Raw genomic sequence first — 26321 nt, forward strand, 5'->3', positions numbered from 1 at the left:
GAAATCCATGGAGAAATTAATGCTTTACATGATGACTACTGGGCTTATATATATTTGGCGTTCAGGAACGATGCACAGAGCAAGGAAGGAGCATGTTTCGGTCCTCCTCTTGTGGTTCAGTCAGTACTGTTGAGTGGCGGGTCAGAGTGCCTTGTTCTGTCTTGAGGAGGCAGAGCAGATTACGGAATTTGCATTTTGATTACTACCAATTCCTTCGAAGAAAATTGGTTTATAAATATTCCTAAAATAATGAGTTTTCTAGAACATTGACTTTTTTCCAGTTACAGTTTATATTTTTTAAAATAGTGACCTAACTTTAGTGAAGATATAAAAGGTAATAGGTTTCTGACCAAAAAGTTCTGTGCTTTTATTTCTATGTTGTATAGACAGAATTTCCTTGGAACATATCTGTAAAATACCAAGTAGTTGGGGTACTGGACCAAAGTGGTTTTCAGATGAGATATTTAACTGCCAAAGCACATAAAAATGAAGATTTGATTAATATGCATGCTTTCTGACACATAATAAGCTGTCAGCAAATGGTGGCTATGGTTATTGTTTAGTAATTAATTAGCCTGATCTTTCAGGTGGATTAAGAGAAGCCAGATTCTGAAAGATGTGCTCAAGAAGTTGTAGCCTGTAATTTGATGTCATAAAATTTCGATTGACCCTCTGCACAGTGGTGGTTCGACCTTGCCGGAGAGAACGGAAGGCCAAGAGCCAGCAGTAGTTATTTTTAATGATTGCACTTGGTTTGCTTATTTCTGTTATCTCCTCAATCTGAACTTCGTATTAAATTTTTTATTATTCAATCTTAAAAAATAATGACGGTCATAAATCTGTGTTCATGCTCTCTTTGTAGAATAGGCTGACTGCTTTTGTAATAATGTTTAATTATGTATGTGATGGCAGAAACTTTGGGCACATTAATTGTAGGGCCTGTCACCTTGCTGGCTTTCAGTCTTCAAAGTTCTTATATTTAGTGAAACACTCAAATTGTGGATCTCTGAAAAATGTTGGATATTAGTTCCCTGTTTCCTGGCCACAGAATTTAATGGATCATTACTTTGCCTTCCCTGATCATTCTAAGAGTAGGTTACACAGTCTTTTTTTTTTTTAATTCTAGCAACTTTTTTAAAGATTTTATTTTGTTAAAGATTTTTTATTTATTTATTTTTATGGAGAGGGGAAGGGAAGGAGAAAGAGAAGAAGAGAAACATCAATGTGTGGTTGCCTCTCGTGTACTCTAAACTGGGGACTTGGCCCACAACCAAGGCATGTACTCTGACTGGGAATCGAACCAGCGACCCTTTGGTTCATGGGCCCATGCTCAATCCACTGAGCTACACCAGCCAGGGCAGTTACAAAGTCTTAATGATTCTTATTAACTTCATCATAATATATTTACTGGTGTGACAATGCATAGAGCAGGAACCGTCTGACTTACTGTGGTATCCAGCAACATACGAGCGGAGGATGAATGCTAACCTAACATTCATTAAGCATCATCTAGGAGCTCTTCTAAGCATATTACATAAATTACTCACTTAATACTTCCAGTAGCCCAAGAGGTAGGTGGACATGCTGTTATTCCCATTTTACAGATGAGGAAATTCATGCATAGCAAGGCAGAGTAACTTGCCTCCGGTCAGTGAGCTGACAAGTGGGAGAACTGAGGTGGATCTTTATATTCTAACTCGAGTTCACACTCTCAGCTGCTACGGTCTAGAGGATTTTAAGTAAATAAAAGTATAAGAGCTGATGAGTTTTTTTTAATTATATTTTATTGATTATACTATTGCAGTTGTCCTGATTTTTCTCCCTTAGTGTCCCTTCACCCCACATGCCCCACTCCCTCAGGCAATCCTATCACCATTGTTCAAGTCCATGGGTCATGTGTATAAGTTCTTTGGCTAATCTGTTTCCTATACTGTACTTTACATTCCCATGGCTATGCTTTAACTACCAATTTGTACTTCTTAATCCCCTCACCTCTTCACCCATTCCCCCACACCCTCCTCTCATTTGGTAACCTTCAAACCACTCTTCTGTATCCATGATTCTGTCTCTGTTCTTCTTGTTTCTTAGTTTGTTCTTTTAGGTTCAATTGTTGATAGATATGTATTTTTGCCACTTTATTCACAGATTTGATTTTCTTTTTCTTAAATGAGTCCCTTTAACATTTCACATAATAATAATTTAGAGATGATGAACTCCTTTAGTTTTTTCTTGTCTGGGAAGCTCTTTATCTGCCCTTCCTTTCTAAATAATAGTTTTGCTGGATAGAGTAATCTTGCCTGTAGGTCCCTGCTTTTCATGACTTTGAATACTTCTTGCCAGTCCTTTCTAACCTGCAAAGTTTCTTTTGAAAAATTAACTGACAGTCTTATGGGAACTCCCTTGTAGATAACTGCTTTTCTCTTGCTGCTTTTAAGATTCTCTCTTTATCTTTAACCTATAGTATTTTAATTATGATGTGTCTTAGAGTGGGCCTGTTTGCATCCATCTTGCTTGGGACTCTCTATGCTTCCTGGAAATGCATGTCTATTTCCTTCACCAAATTAGGGAAGTTTTCTCTCATTATTTTTTCAAATAGATTTCCAGTTCCTTGTTCTTTCTCTTCTTCTGGCACTCCTGTGATTTGAATGTTGGACTTCAATTGAAATTATACCTGAGGCTGCTTATACTATCATCATTTTTTTGGATTCTTTTATCTTGTTGTTGTTCTGATTGTTTTTTCCTTCCATATGTTCCAAATCATTGATTTGATTCTGGGCTTCATCCACTCTACTATTGTTTTCCTGTTAATTGTTCTTTATTTAAATTAGTGTATGCTTCGTTTCTGACTGGTTCTTTTTTTTATGCTCTGAGGTCCTCACCAAGTTCCTTGAGCATCCTTATAACCAGCGTTTTGAACTCTGCATCTAATAAATGGCTTATGTCCATTTTGTTTAGCTCTTTTTCTGGGGTTTTGATCTACTCTTTCATTTGGGCCATATTTCTTTGACTCCTCATTTTGGCAGCCTCCCTGTGTTTGTTTCTATGTATTAGGTAGAGCTGCTTTGACTCTGTGTCTTGGTAGTGTGGTCTAATGTAGTAGGTATCCTATAAAGTCGAGTGGCACAGCCTCCCCTATCTCCTAAGCTGGGTACTCGAGGTGTACGCTTGTGGTCTGAGTACATGCTCCTCCTGCAGTTGATCCTTGGTTGCTGTTGGCAGATCACTGGGAGGGATTTACCCAGGCCAGTCAGCTACAAGGATTGGCTGTGACCACTTACTACCAATCTCTGCCCTCCATGGATGATCAGCTGTGCAAGGACAGGGTGGTGGTGCTCTGACATGGTCTGTAGCAGTCCAGTGGGTGCACTGGCCCTAGGGTTTCCCAAATGGTGCAAAGTCAGCCCCGACCTGTGTTTTGCCTGGGGCCATCATGCGTGAGCTATAAAGCAATCTGAGATGGCTGCTACTTGTGTTGGGCTTGGAGATTCCCAAGTGAAGCCAAGCTGTGAATCTAGGCTGGCTGCTGCTAGTGCCAGGCCTTGGGCTCACTGAGGCCCACTGTTGCTTGTTTGAGGGGATTTATGAAGTTGTGCAACATGAGCCAAGACCAGTCATTCATATGGAAAAGCAGCTTGGGTGGGCCTGTAAGTTGGGTTGGACGGAGTCTCTGGAATCTCCAAGGCCAGGCAAACAGTTTTAGCCAATTGATGGAGTCTCAGACATGGCACTCACTTACCGGCTCTGAGTGGGGAGAGTTTAGAAAAGAGACAATGGCCTCTGCTCACCTTGATGCCAGACACCTCAGTTCCTCCTTGCATACCACTGGTGCCTTTCAAGCTGCTACCCCCGTGCTGGAGCTCAGAGGCAGTGAGTCTGAGTAGGTGAGTCCATGTGTGGGTTCTTTAATAGGAACTGCTTGGTGCTCCAGAAGTCTCTTCCACTGAATCCCCACTGGTTTTTGTAGCCAGAAGTTGTGGGGACTTATCCTCCTGGCACTGGAACCCTGGGCTGGGGGGCCTGTTGTGCTGCAGGGACTCCTTGCTCACAAAATATCCCTCCTGAATTTTTATCCACCATGCATAGTGTAAACCCAGCTCATTCCACATCTGCACTCCTCCTACTCGTCTGGATGGATGTGGTTTCTTCAATTCCGTAGTTGTGAGACTTCCATTCAACTCGATTTCTGATGGTTCTGAGTGATGGTTGTTCTATATTTTAGTTGTAATTTTGTTGTGGTTGTGTGAAGAGGTGAGCTATGTCTGCCTATGCCTCCATCTTAACTGAAAGTCCGAGCTGATGAGTTTTGAGGGTTATTTTGGTCTGATGTGCAACAAAACTAAAGGCGTGTTGTGGCATTTTTGTCTCTATATATTAGTATATGTTAGGACTCAGACATGTTGAAGATCAATTATGATTCACTGTAGAAAAGTAAGTTTGTCCAATAGTTTAAATTTTGCTATCTCTTGTTTATATTTGTAAATGTTTAAGTGCCTTGACGGCAAGGATGTAAAAGGTCAGTCCTAAGAATTAATCATTCTAATGTTAAAAATCAATTATTTGAAAAGCCAACTTTTAAAAATTGATTTTGAAATCCCTGCTACTTGTTGGATTTTCACCTTTCTCTTCAAACACATATTTTTACTTGAAATTATACAGCATATTTCTAGCAATATGACAGCTTGAACATATGTAACCCAAATTGAATGATTTATTAAGGAATCACTGGGGAAATGTATCAGAGTAAAGTTTCCTGCCAAATAATACTTCATGATCATTTGACTAACTGGTTACATCAAGACGTTTCTGTCATTCAATGCCAGGAAAAAAGGTTAATTTTATGTTTTGTGATTTTGATCATGTTATTCACAGTGGAGGTCTGTGAGCATCATTGTTTCCTGGTGGTTCTGCTGCTGCTGTCTCTCTGAAAAATGGAGATGACCAATCCATTTGTTACATTTGAAATTCGTCACCTGTCTAGTGCTCCAGCAGTGGCGAGGGTTTTGCTCCAGGGCATTGTTCCAGAACATTTACTCTCCTGTCAGCCACATCGTCTAACACTGACCAGTAAGGCCCATAACAAGCCTTAGGGTGGCAGCCAGAGTGGTTTTAGCTTGTATAAAAAGTGCCTAATGTGCATGTTATTGTTACTGAGTTGATCATTCATTAATTCAAGAAATACAAATGGAGCAACTGCTATGGTACAGGCCCTGCACTGGGCAGTAAAGATGCATGATCAACAGTATAGTCCATGCTTCATAGTGGTTCACAGTCCTGCAGACACGCAGCTGAGTAAAAACAACCAACCAGTCCTATGTCATTAACTTCTCGGAGTCGAACACAGTGCAGCGCACAGAGGGAGGGACACCCAACCCAGCATTTTGGGGTGAGGGGGTGAGGTAGCGCCTCCCATGTGCTGTGATAGAGCTGAGTTTTGAGGTGCTGATAGAAGTGATGGGCTGGGGGGGGGGATGGACAGGGAAAGAAGAACCTGCAGAACTAAGACCAGATGGTGTGCCACATAAGGTGAAGGAAGACACGGTGGAAAACCAGGCAGGCGTCACTGCTTGGAGGGTTTCACATATGATTAAAGCTTTGAAGATGGGTCTAAAAGTGACAGGAAGCTACTGAAAAATTGCAGGCAAAGGAGTCATGTGATCAAATCTAGATTTAGAAAGAGCTGTCCTGAAAGGAGACTAGTAAGGGGCAGGTGCATTGATCTAGAAACATGGTAGAAGCAATGGAGAGGGCGGTTGATTTCATAGAAGTCAGAGTTGGAAGTAATTTGACAGGATAGGGGGCTGATTGATGGGTAAGAGTGGAGGATGACTCCTGTGTTTCTGACTTGAATGGACGCACAGTGGAACCCCGATGGAGACAGAGAAGGCAGGAAGAAACGGTCATAGAGAGATGACTAGCCCGGTTTGGGGGATCTTGAGGGATGCAACTCGGTGAACCACTTGTGGGTGGACTCGCCTTTAAATATTTAGGAACATATTTTTGAGTTCAAAATTATACCTGAGCTTTTTATTTGCTTTTCTTTTTAGTCCTCGTTATACTTTGAACAATTTCCCATAGCCTCAAGGTATTTTTAAGTGCATGGGTTACAGAAATGCTTATTTTTCTCACAGTCTATCTAAGGGATATACTTTAAGAGAACCTAAAGTCAAACTCACTTTTAAAACTTTTCCCATTGTGTAATTTACACAGACAAGTGCACAAATGTTGATGAACTTCTCTGATAAACTTGTATATGTATAAACATCCTTGAGCCCAGTACTCAGGATGCTTCTAGCGCCCCAGAAGTCTCTCCGCCTTCCCCCCACTCAGTAACCCCCACCACAGGTAACTGCTGTTCTCACCTCTACCATTATAGATCGGTGTGCCTACTTTTGAATTTCATTCAATAGAGCCATAAGTAAACTCACACAACTATATATATACACATACTTTTTTTGTGACTAGTTTCTATCACTCAACATCCTCTCTTTGAGTTTCACCCACTTTGTTATGTAAAATAATTTTGGTTTTATTCATTGCTAAACACTATAAATATACTACATTTTTAAAAAATCGATTCTATGTTGATGGCTGTGGTGAATGTCTCCAGTTTTTGGCTATTTTGAAGAAAGCTGCTCTGAATATTCTTGTGCATATCTTTTGGTGGACATAACACTCATCTCATTGGCTATATAAAAGTCTACATATAATTCCTAGTTACTTCCCATTAGCACCAAATTGTTCTGCTCAGACCAAAATTTCTGGTTACACATAATATGCACATACACATACTATGTGGATAGATGGATGGGTGTTTGGATAGACGAGGAAGGAGGAATTACAACCCAGCTTCAAAAAGTGAATCAACAAGTGGCCGGGCCTTTGTGCATACAGCTCATTTTCTACTCTAATCACAACCTAAATTTAATGCTGTGGGAGTAAAACGATTCCAGTACTGAAGTCTGGAACGAGAAAGTATTTGTAAAAAGTTGGACAGGAATGAATTTTAGTGTATACTTTTTAAATTTTGTGTATACTTCTTTTTACCAACCATTTATATTGTCAATTATATTTAAAATTGACATAAAATTATTAAAGCAATATATTGAAACTGCAGCATACAGTATCCAGTTGCTCCTTGAAATTCCCTTCTGTATTTGTTTTTCAAATACCATACTAGATTTTTTTTTAACACAGTGGAATCATTGCTGGAAGAAAGAAATTAATGCTTGTATTTCTCAAAAGGTTGAAACTCTTAAATTCAGTTTTAATTCTCAGATGCTCTAAAGAGCCTTAGATTTTCATCAACAGCTTTGCAAGTTATCGGCGGAACTTCGCTAGATAGTTCATCATTCTGTTATCAAGTGGCCCCTTAAAAAAAAAACCCACAAAAGTAAAAAAAGCATTACTTCTGTTGGTGTGTCTTTAAAAGTCAAAAGCAAGTGAAGCAGTTTCACAGTCTGTGTCTAGCTGGTCCTTTAATTTAGCTCTCCCCTTATTTTTGCAGATACTTAAAGCTTCAGACAGACTGCCCCCACTACCCCAGGAGGACCAGCCTAACCAAACGCTCCAAAAGACGGCTGTGGTAGATCTTGTGAAGTAATTACTGAGCAGACCAAGATCTTTGGGAGTGAACACTACAGCTGTTCTGAGTGAATCGTAGTCCACTGGCATTTTAGTGTATTTTTTTATAAAAACAAAAGTTACATGTAATGTTACATTCCTGCATGTCCTTTCTTGGTAGCAGTAGTGACTCCATTATATTTCTTTTCTTGGTTTTTTTTTGTGACACATCTTTTAGTCTTACCGGTATTAATGTGTGTTTTGCAGGCAACATTTAATAATTATATTGATGATGTAGCAGCAGTTGTCTGGGCAGGGTTTTGATATATATTGTTGGGAATTAACACTAACTGTGCTGTACTGATGTGCAAACTGTGTTAAACGGGGTTTAAATCTGGTAGGGCTGCCTCGCCTTAGCACCCTGAAAAACACTAATAGAGGTCCTCAGTGGCTGTGAAGCTTTGAGTTGTATATATCTGCACTGGTATCCTTAAAACATAAAATCTACATTAGCTTCAAGTATTCAGGGTAAAACTCAGAAATTGATACTCTTATAGCTTTTAGCTCATTAGATAGGAAAAATTAATATTTCAGTGGAAGGTTTAAATTATCATGATTGATTTATTTTTCAAAATGAGGGGGAACATAAATTCCTTGTTAGGGCCTCGAGGAAAGGAATGACCTGTTCCATCGCGCCGAATTGCTTTTTGGCGCCTCGTATCGATCATATAATAGTGGTCCAGTCAAGACTTGCGGAAATTTTAGAAACTGTGTACAAATGCCTGGTCATAACTTAAAGGTTGTCCTGCTTTGGCTAATTAAATAATGCCCTCGCGGCACTAAGGACCGCGGTGCCCTCACTCAGGAAAGTCAGTACTTGCCTCCAGCTGGGCTCATTCAGCACCTGTGGGCAGCGCTCACAGAGCCCATGCCTGCTGCTTTTTCACAGTGCACGAGCCTTTTTCCTGCTACACTGAACTTCCTTCTATTTTTAATGTGGTTTATTTGTGACTCAGAGTTGCTGTGATGAAATATTCATCTGAGAAAAGAAGGTTGCTACAGTAGCCTTTTGAAAGGACCATGAGCTATGTAAAAAGCCATAGAAATGGGTTCATTTATGTGTCAGGGGATAGCTCTTGATTATGTTAACATTGTTTTTAAGATAAGGTGATTTTTTTTCTGCTTTTAGTGTTAAAATCAAGGAGATTTAATTTTTTTGTCATTACAGATCATAGTTATAATGTAGGACGTTATGCATGCTGACCCAATGTGTAACAAAACCCCATGTAATAAGTGAGTAAGAAAAGCAATAACTTTCTAAAGCTGTGACATGGGTAATACAGAGTTGCTGCTCACATTCTAATAAAGCTCTTAATTCATATTGTGAATTATATAGAACACTACTTTTTATAAAGCCATAATCTTTGAGGGGGGGACTTAGGAGTGACAAAACAGATAAATGATGAAAATAAATTCTACTGAATTTTTGTATGTAATCATCTCTAGAACTCTGGAATAGAAGATTCCTCATGCTGTGGTCAACTTCAAATACTTTTTAACTCTGACTTGAGGAGCCTTGTCATTACAAAGATGTGCCACGTGGGGCAACATCAGTGGATTTTCTAAAAACACTGCAAACGTCTTCTGTTGAGTGTTACCTGAATGCAATAAAGTGCAGAAGAATTCTCCTCTACATTGTCCTTATTCTGAAGTGTACTATTTTTATTTGCTACATAATAAAACCGGTTCATTTTATACTTACTCGTATTTTAGAATATTATGTCATTTTTGATGACTACAATCACAAAGGAGTACTTTCAACCTCTTTCTTAATTTATTTCTAATAGGTAACATTTATTTTGTTTAACATTTATTATTGTGCCACATTCCTAGGGACAGGGTTACAATGAAATAGTCCCTGTATTAGTAAGTCCCTGTATTTTTAATTTTTTGTTCAAGAGACTTGAAACTAAGGGTAAGCAGCCCTGGCTGGTGTAGCTCAGTGGATTGAGTGCTGGCCTGAAAACCAAAGGGTCACTGGTTTGATTCCCAGTCAGGGCACATGCCTAGGTTGCAGGCCAGGTCCCCAGTGGGGGGTGCATGAGAGGCAACCACACATTAATGTTTCTCTTGCTCTCTTTCTCTCTCCCTTTCCTTCTGTCTAAAAGTAAATAAAATCTTTAAAAAAAAAAAAGAAAGAAAGAAACTAAGGGTGAGCAGACTCACTTTCACTGACTACACTTACCTCTGCTAAGTGCTTCTTGTTAGGGAGTTGAGTTTTCCCAGCAGATGAGTGTTAGCTCTGCTTGCAGACAAGGAAACTGAGGGTCAGAGAGGCCAAAACACCTGCCAGCCTGAGGCCATTCAGGGTATTCTAGAGCGAACACGTGGGCACCAGGTAACGCTCACTGGGGGCTGTGCGGGCATTGCTGATACCACTGGAAAGAGAGCTCCTTGAGATTTTGGACACTTCTTCAATCCTGTATCCCTGATGGCTATGACAGTGCCTCCTATTAAATAATGTGCCTCCTAACTTAATGACAAGAGGTTATAGTTAATAAGATCAAGATCGGTTGATCAAGATCGGTTTTTTTGTTGTTATTGTTTTGTTTTTAATGTTCTGGGTACCCCCTTGTAGTACTGGCCCAAAAGTGTATAGCAGTCAAATTTATAAAACCCGCTCTTTGCCAAAGTCAAGACCTGCATTTCTCTAGTATTTATTTCTCTCTCAAGAAAGGTACAGAAGGGCACAGTGGGAAGATCATATGCTTTGAAGTGATGTAAACTGCTGACCTTGACACTCTACTTTCTCAGCCCCTGCTTCCTCCTTTGCACAGACAGGGAAATAAGACCTTTCCCCATAGGGGTCTGGGACAAGAGACATGTAAGACGTGCTTAGCACTAAGCCTGGCACACTGGCTTTCGAAGCTGGTTCCCATCCTCTCCCCTAAGGTCTCAAAGGAGAATGATGCTTGACCTGTAAAAATCTCTTCCTTACATCAGAAGCCTGCGTCATATTTACTTCTCACCTCCAAATCATGAAACATTTTACATGAATGAATGTGGGAAACTGGGGACCAAAAAATCGAGTGATCTGGGATTGCCTCCCTGCTCCCGGCCTGGACTGCACCCACACCTGTCTGCTGTCTCATGTGATTTTTATGCCTCCCAAACTACCCCATCATCACGGCAACACATACACACATACACATGTTCCTAGAAATACCCCCAAACCGGATAGGTACCTACTGGGACTATAATCGACTGGTCTGCCTTGACAGTTCACTAGATGCTATTCGGGATTAAACAATAAGCCGGATGAGAGGTTATAAATGCAGAGTTTGGTTAGAAACACATAGGCAGGTTATGGTGCTGCTGGCATCCCTGTGGGATGGATATCCGTTGGCGGGTCCAGGTTCTTGATGGGTTGCACTGTGCTTGGTAACCCCGCTTCTGGGAAAGTTACTACCTTTGATTAATTTAGTGAAAGGCTGGTGCCGATGGGCTGTCAGGCCAGCCTCGGCTCCTCAGCAGGTGAGCTACACCCAGCACACCTGGGCTCGGTGCAGGCCCCCAGGGGCTCCCCCGTTCTGTGCGAAGTGCTTACAGGAATGCGACCAGTGCCCTCAGTAGGGTCACGTGCCGCAGTGCTTTATAGCACACGGCGCCTGCTATAAAGTAGTCTTAGGCTTTAGGAGACAGAATACTGAGTAAGCTTGCACGAGGGCTTCTACCTACCCCAGGTAGCCTCTGTACTCACAGGGTGCTGAGAGGTGGTGGAGATAACCCACACCAACTCTCTTTTAACTAAGAAACAATGGCCCCAAACCTAGCTACTGCTTGGTGACTTTTATAATTAATTCAAAGGAGGCCTAATCTTAATATTTTATAACAAATTTCGTGTGTAAAGAATTCAGGACTTTTGGAAAATTGAAATGTTTGCCCGGAAGTATTTTTTTAAATGTTATCAATTTGAATTCATTTAAGTCTGGTCCCACATTTTGAGACGGTGAATGATGACTTCGTAGTACTCATTTTGCTTTGTCTTTACTTTTCAGAAACAGATAGGAAAACAGATGATCCCGAACAAAAAGAAAAAGGTGAGAATATCAAATAAACAACCTTTCAAATACATATCCGTAAACAACGCGATGACTTTATTTTATATCACTAGCTACAATAAATTGCCACTGGACTCATTCTTTCAGAGATTCCATCAGCAAACATTTATTGATATTCTACACAAACATTTAGAGCCAGGGCTCTGGAGAGAGACTGCCTGGCTTTGGATGCTAGTTTTGCTGTTCACGCTATATGCGTCCTTGAGAATTACATAACCTCTGTGCCTCAGTTTCCTCTTCTGTAATATACGAATGATAATAGTGTCAACTTCAGAAACCATAAGGCTACCATTTCCTAGTAGTAATTAAGTGAAAATACATGTAAAGTACTTAAAGCAGTGTCTAGCACAGACAAAGCGCTTAGAAAATGTTGTTATTTATTGTGTCCTATGTTGGCAACTGCGCTAGATATAACGGCCCGAAGATTACTAGCGCTCATTTTCTTTGTTCAAGGAACCCCAGACTGTTGGAAAGAAAGGCACAACCCCATATAGGAGGGGGTTTATTACAAAGGCATTCTAATAACTTCAATAACCCAGTACAATTTTAATTCAACTCCCATAAAGATTCCTAAACTTAGAATGAGGAGCTGTTTTTAAAGTTAAAAAGTTATATGGATGATCATGGAATAGTGGGTGTACTTTTCGTATGAATAGAATGATAAAATCCTCAGTACCTAAGCATTATTACAATTTCAGGAATGCCTTTAATTCGTGGTGACAAAGGCAGTGTCTACGTTGAAAAGATAAAGGACACGTAATGTAGACGATCAAACCCGCTCGTTGTGTAAATAACACTTTAGTGAGCATGTGGGGTTGCTGGCCTCCAGCCATAAATTCTTAGTCCTTAGGCTGGGAACTAGGCATCTAGCTCGTGGGTTTTATTATTTTCTGACTGGTTGTTTTCAATTTTTTATCAAAGTTGTGTAGAGATATAATTTTAAAAGTTATGACTTAAAAGCAGGAGTCGTGCACCCTGTACTCTCTGAGCATGAGTCCCGTTCCCAGCTTTCTTCAGCCATTTCTTCTAGTACTTCCCTGTGCGTGTCTAAGTAGCTCGTTTCTGCATTTTCTCCTCACCGTGGAAACTGTCGGTTGACTTCTGTGTATAGATGCTCTCCGTGCCGCCTTACCTTCCCTGTCCCCAATCTTCTGCTATATTTGTGCTGTACTCTGTTAGATAGTGATAAGCACTAGGAAACAAACAAGGCAGGGAGGGGGGTATCCGCAGCTTTGCTATTACCCATCACTGCTGCTATTCCGGACGCTTCCTTCACTTGGCCTGCTGGATACCACGCACTCCTGGCTTTTCTCTGACTCTGAACTCTGCTTTTTCTTATCTTCCCTGGTTGGATACTCCTTGACGACCGAACATCGGAGTGTCCCAGGACCCAGCCTAACCCAGCCCTCAGAGTGTCTATTTACACACCCTCTCAATGATCTCAACTAATCTCATGGCTTCACATATCTCAGTCTGTCAAAGGTTTCCACATTTACCTGCAGCTTGGGTCTCTTCCCCAAACTCCAGACTAGAATATCCAGCTGTCTACCTGACGCCCTCAATCGGACGTCTGATCACCATTTCAGACTTACTTGTAAAACTGAGCTCCTGACCCCCTTCAACCCACTCCTCCCACGAATCTTCTTTTTTGTGCCTCCCTGTCCTTCCATCAGCCAGTCCTGTCAGGTCTCTGCAGAACACACGCAGAATCCAGCTACTTCCACCACCTGCACCCTCTACCACTCAGGTTCCAGCCACCACCTTCTCTTGTCTGGCTTATTTCAGTTGCCTCCTAACTGGTCTTCCTGCTTCCACCTTGGTCTCTATAATCTTTCTCAGTACTGTAGCCTCAGTGACACTTTGAAAAGCTAAGTTGCAAGATGTGGCTCAGGTGCCGCCAGCATCTTCATGTCTTCTGAGAGTGAAAACAAAGTTCTCTGCACTGGTTTACAAGGCTGCACCCAGTCTGTCCTCTCCTCCTTTTCTACGGGTTCCTCCCCACCCTCATGTCCTCGGGCTTTCTCCTTTGCTGACTTGACTGCAGCTACACTGGCTTCCCTGGGGCACAAAGGCCTCGGGCCTTTGCACTGGCCATTCCTTCCAGCCAGCGGGTTTCGCCCCGACACCCGCCGGCTTGCTGCGTTAACCTTTGCTCACCTGTTGGCCTTCATCTCATTGCAGATCGCAGCCCCCTTACACTCTGGCCTGTTTCCTTGCCTTGTGTTCTCCATGGCAGCTACCACCATGTGATAGCATTTGATAGTTTAATTCTTTTGTGTTTATATTCTGAACTTTCCACTGGAATCAAGTTTCAGTGAAAACATTTTTGTCTGCTTTGCTCTCTGTTGTATCCTGTGCCCGGCGTACAGTAGACACTCAGTAAATATTTGTTGAATGAATGTCTATTATTTCTTAATTACTAAGAATGAATATGAACAGATATTAAAGGCTCTATAAAACCCGAACCATAGGCATAGAAACCAGACCCAGATAGCACTCCTAGCACGGAGATCTGTGAGAGACCCAAAACTTCAGCAGCGCTGGGATAAGACTCTGCCGTAGCATCTGTAAGGAAAACAGCAATTATATCATTGCTTCTGTGATTTAATGTGTCTAAGCTCAGCAGACACGTGAAATCGTCAGCTTATCTCGTTGGAACACAGAACTAACAAGGTGAAGAAACCCTGTATTTAAAAGCACTTTAACCCTCAGGGTTTGTTTGTTGTTTTTGGTTTTTGTCTACAACTGAGGATAATGATTCTTATGCCTCATAGGGTATACTTCATTGCAGAAGAGTAAAATGAGAATAATATCTGTAAATAATAAATGCAATCTGCTAGTATCATCAGTACCCTAACCTCAGTCTGCTATTATTATTATCCCAATATCTGGACTTGGGATTGCTTTTTATTAGTAATTAAATTGGTTGACTTGGCGACCTAACATAGATATGCCGATTTTAAAATTGTGTTAAAACAGAACTTTTAAAAGATCCACATATACTGTCATAGTCAATTATAAAAGCAAAAGACAATTTAAAGGTAAAAGACAGGTTTTGAAATTGAATAAATGTATCTTTACAAAAACCTCACTGAAATGACCCCCATCACTCAGTCACCTTGGACCAATAAACACCTTCTCACTTGGCCTCAGGCAGAGACCACGGACGCTGTAAACCTAGGCTGCGCTTGGGGGCTGCCTGTGCCCCTGTCGCACTCTAACCCCAGACTCCAGCCCAGCGCGTAACAAGGAAGCGGCAGCAAATGAACCCTCTTTGTCCCTTTCTTCTTGCCTTCCTGTCCTACATTGGTTAGGGAAATAAATACTTTTCAGGAAAATCTGGTTTTCTTTACAGCCCCTATTTTTACCCTTCTCCCCATTCTGTCTTCAGGAGTTGAGTAACATACCAGACTACAAATCCCCACATTCCTGTTACAGTTAAATTCAGTTACAGGTAATTTCTTAAAAGCACACATTTCATTGGTAAGTGGGAGAGTTTACTTCTTACCCACGTAAATAACCCAGGACCGGTTCAGTGGCTTGCCAGGAACGCAACTCCTCTGTTGCCGTTCTGCCACTCTTGGTTTCTAGCCTCGTATTCCAATAGGGTGGTTCAGACGCTGGTCATTATAGCCACATCCAGGTAATAGGAAGGCTTCTTAGAAGAACTATGTTTAACTGTCAGAATTTTGTTAAAGCTAAAATTCAGGTTCTGGTTCTGAAGAAGAAGGGAATATCAGATGTTACAAGGAAGCAGCTATCTGCAGTCTTAAGCCTGGTATATTTTATGCCTTGTTAAGAAAATACACTCTACCACCATATTTTAGGAGGATGGCTACGGTTCTATGCTAGAAAGTTTGGTAGGTCATCAGGATATATTTACTAAAAAACTATCAATTTCTCATTCAAAAAAATTGCTGACTTATTTATCCACTTAAATATTTGCAGGCCCACTGCATGCCTGGCACTAGGCCTGTGGACACAGCGGAGCTAAGACGGACAAGGTTCCTGCCTTCAGGGCGCTCACATTTCCCTAGGGAGTCCGGCAACCGCACAAACTGAGTTAGTGACCGTGCTCTGACAGAAACAAGGCGGAGGGTGCGAGGCAGAGGGGAGGTGGGGGGAGAAGGTCTCTGAGGAGGACAGTGATGCCATCAAGGAGGCTGTGAGAAAGCTCGGCTGAGAGCACTCTGAGCGGAGGAACGTGTGTGCACAGGCTCCCAGGTGGGCACCCGGAATAAGCCCAAGGGTGCGTGCAATGCAGTCAGAGAAGTCAAGGACCGCAGCAGGGGCTCTGGACGTTTCTCTCCATGCCGTGGTATGCCCTACCCAGCCCACTCAAGTGTCTGTGCAGATTGGGGCTTTGTCATTCGCACACTGGCTGGTTTGCACTGGGTGAACTTGTGGGCATCAGTCACTGCAGATGGCGAACAGGTGGGAACCCCGTCCTCGACGGCGGCTCTCAGCCAAATTGTGAGCCAGTGGCTGCTCCGTTTCATCCTGGGGGCCGTGCCTCCCTGCACCCTGCCCTGCGTACTCCGCACAGCTTTGTCCTCCAGGGGTTCTGATCTTAAAGGGAGTTTTCCAGTGCAGTGCAGCTGGGCTCCCTTGGCCATTTCTTCTTCTTCCTGGAAAGAGTGGAGGGAATGAGTGCAGAGAGGGAGGGATCGGATTGGTTCATCCCTCTCCGTCACAGTCCCTATCAGTACCAACCACAGAATCTGTGTAACTGAAGTATTTTATTGAGTGTGAAATGCAGGAATACGTGCTACTCCGAAAACCCTCTGAAAACCCTGAACTCTGTGAAAACCCTGATCGAGCAAAGTGTCAGCTTTGGGAAGTCCATTTATTTTTTTTACTCAAATTTAGTTGATGCTCTTAACTGATAGGGAAGAGAGAAGGGGAAATATTTCATCTTTGGAATATGTAGTGAAAAAAATTGAATGTGTTCTGTCAATTATACCTCAACTTAAAAAAATGGAATGTGTTTTAATAGTCAGATTTTAATTTCATAATGTAGAAATGGAGATTTTTAATGGTAGTTATAAATTTGTATCAGCATATATTAGTAGGTTGCCTGATTTTCTACTTGTTGTATCTTTCCTCAAGTATATTGAGGAAATACTGACGAGAGTGGGAAAGTTTGATTTTACTTAGATTGAATAATTATAGGATTCCCTTCTTTTAGAGAATTAGATTTAATTTATTTTGATAGAATCATGGGTTTGGGGTAGCGTTTATCCCAAAATAGACCCTCATTTGGTGATTTCAGATCCTCAAATCAAGTTAGATGATTTGTGTCTGTTTCAGATAAAATTGCTATATCAGTTTCCCCCACTGGATGTCATCTCCTCCCACAGATTCTCTGTCTCATGACCGTTAAACATGAGCGTGAACTACAAAGTAATGCAATTCAGAAGTGGCTCATTAGATGTTGCGATTAAACAATTATTTGTATTCGTTCATTTTCTCAGTAACAAGCCGGGGACCTACTTTGTGCCAGGCTCTGTTTTAGGCACCGGGACCCCGAGAGTAAACACAAAGCCCCAGTTCTTGTGGTACTTGTGTTTGCATGTGTGTCCGTGTGCTTAGATATATGAGTAGAACATAATAGTCAGAATATAAAGATGAGAATGTGAGAGGCAGTGATAACTGTGGGAGGGAATAGAAAACCAGGGAAAGCGTGCGGAGAATGACAGTGGGCAGCGACGTTGCTCTGCAGATGGGGAGGCCTCTTGGCCAGTGACGTTTGAAGATGCGAGGGAGCTGTGGGCCACCCGAGGGAGGAGAACTCCTTGGTGGAATGGGACGCTCGTAGTCCCTAAAGTGAGATGCTCTTTGCCTGTGTGAGGAGTGGCAAGAAGTGAGTGAAGGGTGAGGCGAGTGTGCGAGATCACAAGGGTTGCAAGGTTTGAATCACAAAGGCCTTTGAAGAAGGGCTTTAGATATTGAGTGAGACTGGAAGCCACTGGGAGATTCTGAGCTGAAGACTAATATAATCTGCCTTATGTTTTAAAAGGCTGGTTCTGGCTCTAGGGGTGCAAGATTGGAACCTAGTAGACCACTCAGGACGACTGCAGTGTTCTGGGGAGAGGCAATGGCAGCCCGGTGTAGGGTGTGGGAGAGGTAGTGAGGGGCGGTGCAATCTGCACACACTCACAGGCAAAGTCAGTAGGGCCGGCCAAAGGATAGGGTACGGGGTAGGAGAGAGAGGAGTCAAAATGGTTCTGTGCCACTTAAAAGGTGTGCTTTAACAAATTCATTGAATAGGAAAGTATGCAATATGTTACTGATTTCATGTATATCAAATGTCAGTTAGTAGTTGAGGATTTGTGAGCTTTAAAAAAATTCTGAGGAGCAACAGAGTACTCATGTCTGAGAAAAGGAAATGTGTTTTGGCCTGTGTGTGTGTGCGTGTGTGTGTGTGTGTTTTGGATCAGGGACTTTTCCTGAAATTTTCCTTTGATGTAGACTAATATTTAATATTCCATCATATTCATTACAAATGGGGATATGCTTAAACAGTATATTTTTGTGAATGTCTTCAGGAAGGCATTTAAAGACTTCCTGGTTAGTGTTTGTATCTGTGTCCTTCCGAAAGTAACAATCAGCCTTCACAAACACCAGATGGCACCAGAAAATAAGTAACACTTAACACTGTAAATTTTTTACAGAAATCACGTTTGTAATGCAGTTTAAAGAAAAGGCTGAGATGGCTCCGTTACAGCCAGTGAATAATCTTGGTGCAACTAGTTTCTCATGTGAATACTTCTCCGTTTTCTGTGAGCGTGAGGAAAACAGAGATAGAACCAACAAGAGCAATAATCAAGCCTAATGAAAATGTTTTTTTATTAGAAAAACATTTTTTCTATGATGTTTCTCCTGGAATTTTTACAACTGCGTATAACATATTTGAGCAAAAGTAGAGATGTTGCCTGAGAACTTGAACTTGACTCCTTAGTACAGCATCACGAGTGAAGCATCTCATGGTCTCATCCAGCTTCTGGCTTCCCTCAGTCCAAAGAGCTCTTCCTGGCCTCCCACTTCACGTTCTCCTGGGAAACTCCTGTCCCTCAGAACTGAGCTTAGAGCTGACCTCTGCCGGGAGCCCTGCGCTGACCGCGCCCCCGTCACTCGACCAGAAGGTGTGCTTCTCCTCTTTGCTCCCAAGACACCCTGTGCTTATAGATTTTTAGCACCTGTTTTGAGTTTTCCCTTAATTTTAGACAACAAACTTCTTAAGGGTGGGAACCACGACTCCTCCACCCCCTCCCGCAGTATAAGTCAAGGTTCTCCAGAGAAACAGAACCAATACGGTGTGTGTGTGTGTCTAGAAAGAGGGAAGTAGCAGGGGAGATGGGGAGACACAGAGACACAGAGAGACTTATTTTAAAGAATCGGCCCATGAGATTACAGAGGCTAGCAAATCCGAAATCTGCAGAGTAGGCGGGCATGCTGGAGACCCTGGGAAGGGTTGGTGTTGCAGCTGAGGCCAAAGGCGGTTTGGAGATGAAATTCCCTCTTCGTTATGGGAGCAGGGGTGGGTGTCCTTTTCTTTAGGCCTTTAACTGGTTGGTTGTAGCCCACCTACACACGGGAAAAACGTGCTTTATTCAAAGTCAATGGATTAAATGTTAATCTCATCTAAAAACACCTTCACAACAACATCCAGACATGTTTGACCAAATACCTGGGTGCTGTGGCCCAGCTAAGTTGTCACAAAAGTTGATAATCATCACATTCCTCCAGTGGCACTAAACCATAACGTAGCAGGAGCTGAATAAATAGTTGTAGTATGGAAAAATGGGATAACTCCCTTTTCCTTTACTTGTCTCTTCCCCTGATGATGGTTATACGAGATGTAATTGGTTGGCAGGTAGAGTTTACAAGCAGAAATAGCAAAGTATGAATGAACTTTAAGTGTCCCCAGTGTACTACATTTCAAGTTATTTTCACATACATCTTCATTTCACAAAAAAATCTTGTGCATCATGTATTTTTCAGCCATTATTTCTTCACATATTTTTTCTTCCTTCTCGCTACTGCTTCTGATACCCCAATTCCTTGTTGGACTGCGTGTTACTATTCACAGGTTCCTGCAACGTCATTCATTTTTTTTCATTTTCCTTTGGATTGCGTAATTTCTGTTGCTCTATCTTCAAGTTCAGTGATTTTTTTTGCCATTTTATACCTGCCATTGAGCCCATGTAGTAAAACTTTCATTCCAGGTACAGTTATTTTCAGCTGTAGATTTCCAGTTGCTTCTTTGTAGTATCTATTTTGCTGTTGAGGTTCAATATCTGTTCAATGCTTAGCATTGTTTTTCTCTAATTCTTTGTACTCATTTATAAGCCCTGATGGGAAGAGTTTTTCTAATAAACCCAGCATCTGGGCCCACTCGGAGGCCCACGATATTGACTCCTTTTTTACGGAGTGTGGGTCAGGATGTTCCTGTTATTGTCATGTCGAGTCATTTTTGGTCAAAAGCTGAATTGTATATAGAGTTTGTTGTAGCATCTCTGATGCTAGTTTTGCTTCGTTTCCGAGGATTCTTGTCTAGGAGACAGTTCACTTGTCTGAAACTGGAAAATGTGTTTCCTCTGCAGTGGGGAGTAGTCCTGCCTGTGCTCAGGTTGGCTGCCTTCTAACTGCTGGTTTTATTTGTTTGTTTTCCTTAGTTCTGGCTCTGTTGTCTACGTGGCTTGATGGTCTGCCATAGATCTGGGCAGGTTTCACACTCAGATTTTGGGGCTTGCTTCTGGGATTTCCCATCTAAATTTTTGGTTGCTTTGCCTGCCTCAGCCTCCGTCGTCTTCTACCTCAAGCCAGTATTGTCTGCTACCCAGACTGTGTATGTGTTGAGAAGAGAGCAAACTTGCAGAGTTCACTAAAGCAGTTCTGCTTTTCGAAGGTAGATCTCTATAGTAGTTAGCCTCCAGGAAGGCCCCAGGGATTCTTGCCTTCCAGCATCCATGCCTCTGTGTAGTACTGTCTCATTGCATAGGGCTGACCTGTGTCACTTATAGGACATTACAGAAATGACGGAATGTGATTTCAAGGTTAGGTCACCAAAGATGTTGCAGCCTCTATCTCGTCTGCCTTTGGGTTACACGCGCTATGGAGCCACCTGCCATGCCATGAGCGTGCACAGGCAGCACTGGGGCAGTTCTCTGTAGCAAGGAACTCGTGTAAGGTGACAAATGCTTATGGTTGTCGTGAGCTACTAAGTTGGGGGTAGTTTGTTTGGCAGGCACACACAATTGACTCTTGAACAACATGGGGGTTAGCGACGACAACCCCCCCCCCCCCCCCCGCACAGCTGAAAATCTACATTTAACTTTTAACTTCCCACTTAGTTGTCCTTTGGTGTCTTCAGGGCATTGGTGCCAAGATCCTCATGGAGACCAAAGCCCACGGATGCTCAAATTCCCTATATTAAATGGCATAGAACCATGCATACAGTCAGCCCTCTGCAGCCGCACATTCCCAATGGTGGATTAAAGACAGTACAGGAATTTGTTTTAAAACTCCATGTGTAAGTGGACCTGTGCAGGTCAGACCTGTGATGTTCAAGGGTCAACTGTATAAACCAGTCCATCCTCCCTGAGTCTCTGCCTGCTTTCTTACCAGGCTCCTGGGGCCTCCCTGTGAAGATAGAAAGTTATCAGTCAGCCAAGGATTCGGGCAGAATTTACTCTAAGATTTTGGGTCTCAGCCCTTCTGGGCTCTCCTGCTTCCAGGATTTCCCCTTTAAATTTCCCTTCGCTTCGTTGCTCTGAGTGCTGTCCTTTTCAGAGGGGAGGACACAGTTCTCACTGCCTGACTTGAGGTATTTGGGGAGCACTGCCAGATAAGAAAACCCCCACTCACCATTCTTTTTTTTAAGTCTACAGCTGAGGATTTTTTTTTCATTACTGATTTTAGAGAGAGAGAAACATTGATCAGTTGTCTCCCATTCGCACCCCAACCAGGGATCAAACCCTCAACCTAGGCACATGCCCTGACTGGAAATCGAACCTTCAATTTTTTGGTATATGGGACGATGCTCCAACCAATTGAGCCACCTGACCAGGCCAAAGTCACCAGTCTTATCCAGTGTAGAAACAAAATAGTCTCTCAAAAATAAACTCTTCTATTTATGTCTTTTTGGTTTTCAGTGCTTTCATTTATATTACTGATTTTAATCTCTTGGTTTTCATATTGCAAAAATATTTTCCCAATTCTTTATCTGTGAACTTCATGTCTAATGCCTTACAGATGCACGATTATTGGATAAGTGAGTCTATGAAGGAACACAGAGAGAACGGTGTTCTCTGGTTTGTTATAGAACTTTGGACAGGTCCAACAATACCTGCTTGCTTTCATGCACTTTTCTGCTATAAAATAATCAATGTGTACAAAGACATTGACCAACTTTGGTTCGGATGGCTTGGGAACTTGGGAACTGTGACAGTCCTTCTCTCCTGTGTTTATCTTGTTGAGATAACAAGTGTAACATCTGGCTGTGAAGACACCCGTCATCAAGCGTCAGTTACTTCATCTCGAGGATCATTTCCATTGATGCACATGAGTTCAGTCCAGTCATCACTGCCTTGAACTTAATTACTTTACAGTCAGCAAATGTAGGACCTCTTTCTTTTAGCTGCCCATTGGAGGTGCCTTGGTTCACTGTTCTTAGGCCAAGGGTGTCAAACTCATTTTCACCAGGGGCCACAGCAGCCTCGCGGTTGCCTTCAAAGGGCAGAATGTAATTTCATCTCCTTAACAGGTAAGGAGTAGTTACATTTATACAGTCCTAAAATTATTTCAGCCCTTTGAAGGCAACTGCAAGGCCGATGTGGCCCCAGGGGAAAATGAGTTTGACAGCCCTGTTTTAGGCAGCCCCTAAAACACTATCCATTCCTCATTACTAGCACCAATAGCCCACGTAGGTGTAGATGCAGCCCAGGCTGGTGGGTCAGTTCAGTCCACACACTTCAGCTTTGTAATTTCCCCATAGTGCAGAAGTGCAATGTAGCAATAACACACTTCAATCAACTCAGGGAAGAGCTTGGAGAAAAGTAGTCTCCCTCCCACCCATGCAGCTGTGAAAAGAGGTTATGAGATAACTGCTGTTAAAGATTTATTATAGTCATTACATTCAACAGCTACAGTCGTGTTCGTGGTTCCTAAAATACACCAGCAGTTATTGTCTGATTACTTCCACCGATAAGTTAATTATAGGAGAATTCCGACTCTTACACAAGTCTGATTTACAGAGAAGTTTAATTACGGCAATTTTCGTGATTTAAATAAGCTCAGCATATATTTATTACCAGTCTCAGCAAGTGTAGTAGAAGTTTTTAGCTGTGTTGAAATACACACTTTATTTTTTTTTTCATTTCGTGATCTTAACCATACTGTACTACAAGTAATAATTCGGGACACCTGTTTCCACTGGGGTGACTACCCAGTCAAACACACCACAGGACAATAATAGCAAATTCCTCGCTGTCATTAAAATCCCATTCTAATGCTTCCCGTTGAGCACTCAACATTTTACAAAGCTAATTTCTGTAATGATTGTGACAACATGAGCAGGGTGGTAAAATAGGTTTCTTTTTAGGGGGGAGCGATATAGTGTGTTTTAAAATTATTGTTAGAATCTAAATTATTTTTTTTAATTCATGGGGAATATGGCCCTGTCTTCTAATCAGAATAATCCACTCTACTGTGTGTTAACACATTATTTATATACTGAAACAATTTAAAGATTTATATATTAGCCACATATGCCCAAGATCACTTAGAATTAAGGTTTCAGAAAAAAGGCTGTAAAAAGATAGTACTGTCATAATTGAATATATTCATTTATTGAAACAAGACTTCAGACTGGAGAGCACATCAGTTTGAAAAACGCATTACTGAAAATTACCCCAGTTTGAGTACAGAGCTCTTCCCCACAGCATTTTTCATTTTTCTGATACGATGGTAGATTGTGGGAGCATTTACAGCAGTAATTCTTGCCACATTTTTATATGTTTTTCACCTAAAAATCAAGTGTATATTGACCATAGAAAGTATTAGTAATAGTGAAAATAAATCAAATCCTCTGTGTTTCAGTTTGGGCGTTTTTCTTACATTCTGCTCAGGAAGCCAGTCAACCACCTACCCTTGACTTCGTGGACTAGCAGCCGTGCTTTCCCCTTTGCTGGAGTGCTTCCTTCTCCCCTCACCCACTCAGGTCCCGCAGCTGGTACCGAGCCTGGTCAGCAGTGGCCGAGGACAGGCTGGGAGCAGCTGGAGCCGGAGGTGACACAGACACTCAGGGATGGGACAGGAAATGAGGCACAAGCAGGAGGTGGGGTCTGGGAGGCCAGACAGCAGGCAACAGGTAAATACATCTTGGAAGCAGGGAGAAGCCACTCTCACAAGGGTTCAGGAACAGCCCCAGGGGAAGCTGGGAGCAGGAGGACAGTTGCAGACAGAAGTGTTTCCACAGAGAGGAGTGGCACTGCCTTCACCAGAGGCACTGGCAGGCCCTGCCCCATCGCTGGCTCTGCCGTGATGACAATGCTTAGGAGCTGGTCCAGGTGACGGCAGCGAGCATGAGGTCAGTGCCGCGATATCAGCAACGCTCACGGTGCATCAGCAGCCTCAATTCTCTTATTTAACTTTACATTTTCCTTTCTGCCTGCCCTCTAGAACATATGAGGCTAATCTATGGATAATTAACCACTATCGAAGTCTGTGATGTACCCAAATACTGCTAGATTCCAGTTAGGCGCCAGAGTATCATGCGGCATTTTGCAACCCTGCCTCCACATCAGAATCACTCGTGGGGTATTTCAGAAACTGTCCCAGGTCCAACAATTCTGATTTTATAGCTAAGGGGCACAGTAACTCTAAGGTGCAGTCACTGTTGAGAAATGCAAGGTCAGGCGTGCTGCTTACCTGGTCAATCTGGTCTGTGTACCAGGATCGTCTTAACCAAAAATTCTTCACTGAGTCCACCTGGTTCAGATACCATTCCTTAATGATATTTGAATCCCATTTGAAGGGACTGTTTAACTTAATACAATATAAAAGATTATTTAAGAGGAGCTGAAGCTACAAGGTCTGCCCAGAAAAGTCCAGCCATGGTAAATATAAGGAGAATGGTTCGCGTGAGTTTGATGTAACCTCGAAGCCAAGCAGAGTGGACTGGAATGTACATGCCTGTACAGTGACGACTTCACTGTACTAGTCAGGGGGGTAGTACACGCCACTGAGTGAGCATGTGTGCTGTGTGGCTAGCACATTCAAAATGACTGAGCAAGTAGAATAAGGAATCTGCATCCAATTTTGCGTTAAGCTTAAATATTCCTCCATGGAAACTATTCAGATGATCAGGAGGCTGCAGCTATGGGCAACTGGTGATTGGCAGCTTCATCACACACCTGCTCATGCGTCTCATGCAGAATTTTTTGGCAATACGTCAAATCACCCAGGTGACTCAGCCCCACTATAGCCCAGATGTGGCTCCTGTGACATCTGGCTTTTCCCAAAACTAAAAATCACCTTTGAAAGGGAAGAGATTTCAGACTATTGATGAGATTTGGGAAAATATGATGGGGAGGCTGATGGCGATTGGGAGAACTATGTGAGGTCCCAAGGTGCCTACTTTGGAGGGGACTAAGGTGTTATTATCCTATGTACAATGTTTCTTGTATCTTCTTCCATAAATGTCTCTGCTTCTCATATTACATGGCTGGATACCTTCTGGACAGACCTCGTCATATACTATGGAAAGAACCCTTATAAGTTAATTAGACAGCTCTATTAAATACATGAGCCACAGATAGTCAGAAGAGCTAGCTGCACAGCAAATCTGATGACCACTGACCACCTCCTCATCTCAGTGGTATGATACTGAGCTGGGCTAGGGAGGGGCCCAGGTCTGAATCTGGCTGTGGACCCTTTCCTCTTTCATTGTGCATGTCTCTCATCTGCAGATTCTTCTCTGACTTCACACAGGTTCATTCCCTTGCTAAACCTTGCAAATTTTAATTAGGACAAAGAGGATAAGGGTCACGAATATTCAGTTGCCATCTATACATGCTCAAACTTCAGGTGTTGAAGAACATGACTTTTGTCAATGATATTTTCATAGGTCTAGCTTTTTCTGTTACCATTAGATATTATTACATTGATGCCAGCAAATGCAGGAAGCAAGGTCAGCCTCTTGCAGCCCTGCACACATCCTTCTGGGATGGACTGGCTGCCACTCTGCCACTGACTACGACAGATCCACTTTCGGGCTGACTACAACATAAGGAGATGGAGGTTATAAGCAAAAGGCTGTGGGAGCATGGAGGAGAGAGAACTCAGTGCTGAGGGAGATGCCCAGCAGGGACGGCATTAGAGCTTGGTCCTTAAACAGTGAACAAGGGTGGTACCCAGGGAATTCTCCTTGCGTCTACCTGTGAATTCCAAGGCTTTATTTTTAATGATGGGATAATGGGTTGATACTGAAGACTCCAAGATGAGTACTCCTAGGGTATCATGGGAATGCTCTCTACAAAACAGCTTAAATTGACTAGAGTCCTCTCAAAACTCTTGACACAACCACTCTTGGGGGAAATTGTTAGAATTTGTTGTTTTCTAATATCCAGTGAATTT

At 42.3% G+C, this 26321-nt stretch overlaps 1 protein-coding gene across 10 annotated transcripts in view; it reads left to right on the forward strand.

Moving 5' to 3' along the window:
* The window catches only part of ASPH (aspartate beta-hydroxylase), a 204374-nt gene that overhangs the window by 84709 nt on the left and 93344 nt on the right, over positions 1 to 26321 (forward strand). For all 10 annotated transcript variants that reach the window (XM_053929580.1, XM_045204921.3, XM_045204919.2 and 7 more), the window contains one exon: positions 11619 to 11660. In XM_053929580.1, coding sequence (XP_053785555.1) covers positions 11619 to 11660 — 42 coding nt within the window. The remainder of the gene's footprint in view (positions 1 to 11618; positions 11661 to 26321) is intronic.

This window comes from Desmodus rotundus, chromosome 8, assembly GCF_022682495.2.
Source record: "Desmodus rotundus isolate HL8 chromosome 8, HLdesRot8A.1, whole genome shotgun sequence".
In the NCBI taxonomy this organism is placed as follows: domain Eukaryota; kingdom Metazoa; phylum Chordata; class Mammalia; order Chiroptera; family Phyllostomidae; genus Desmodus; species Desmodus rotundus.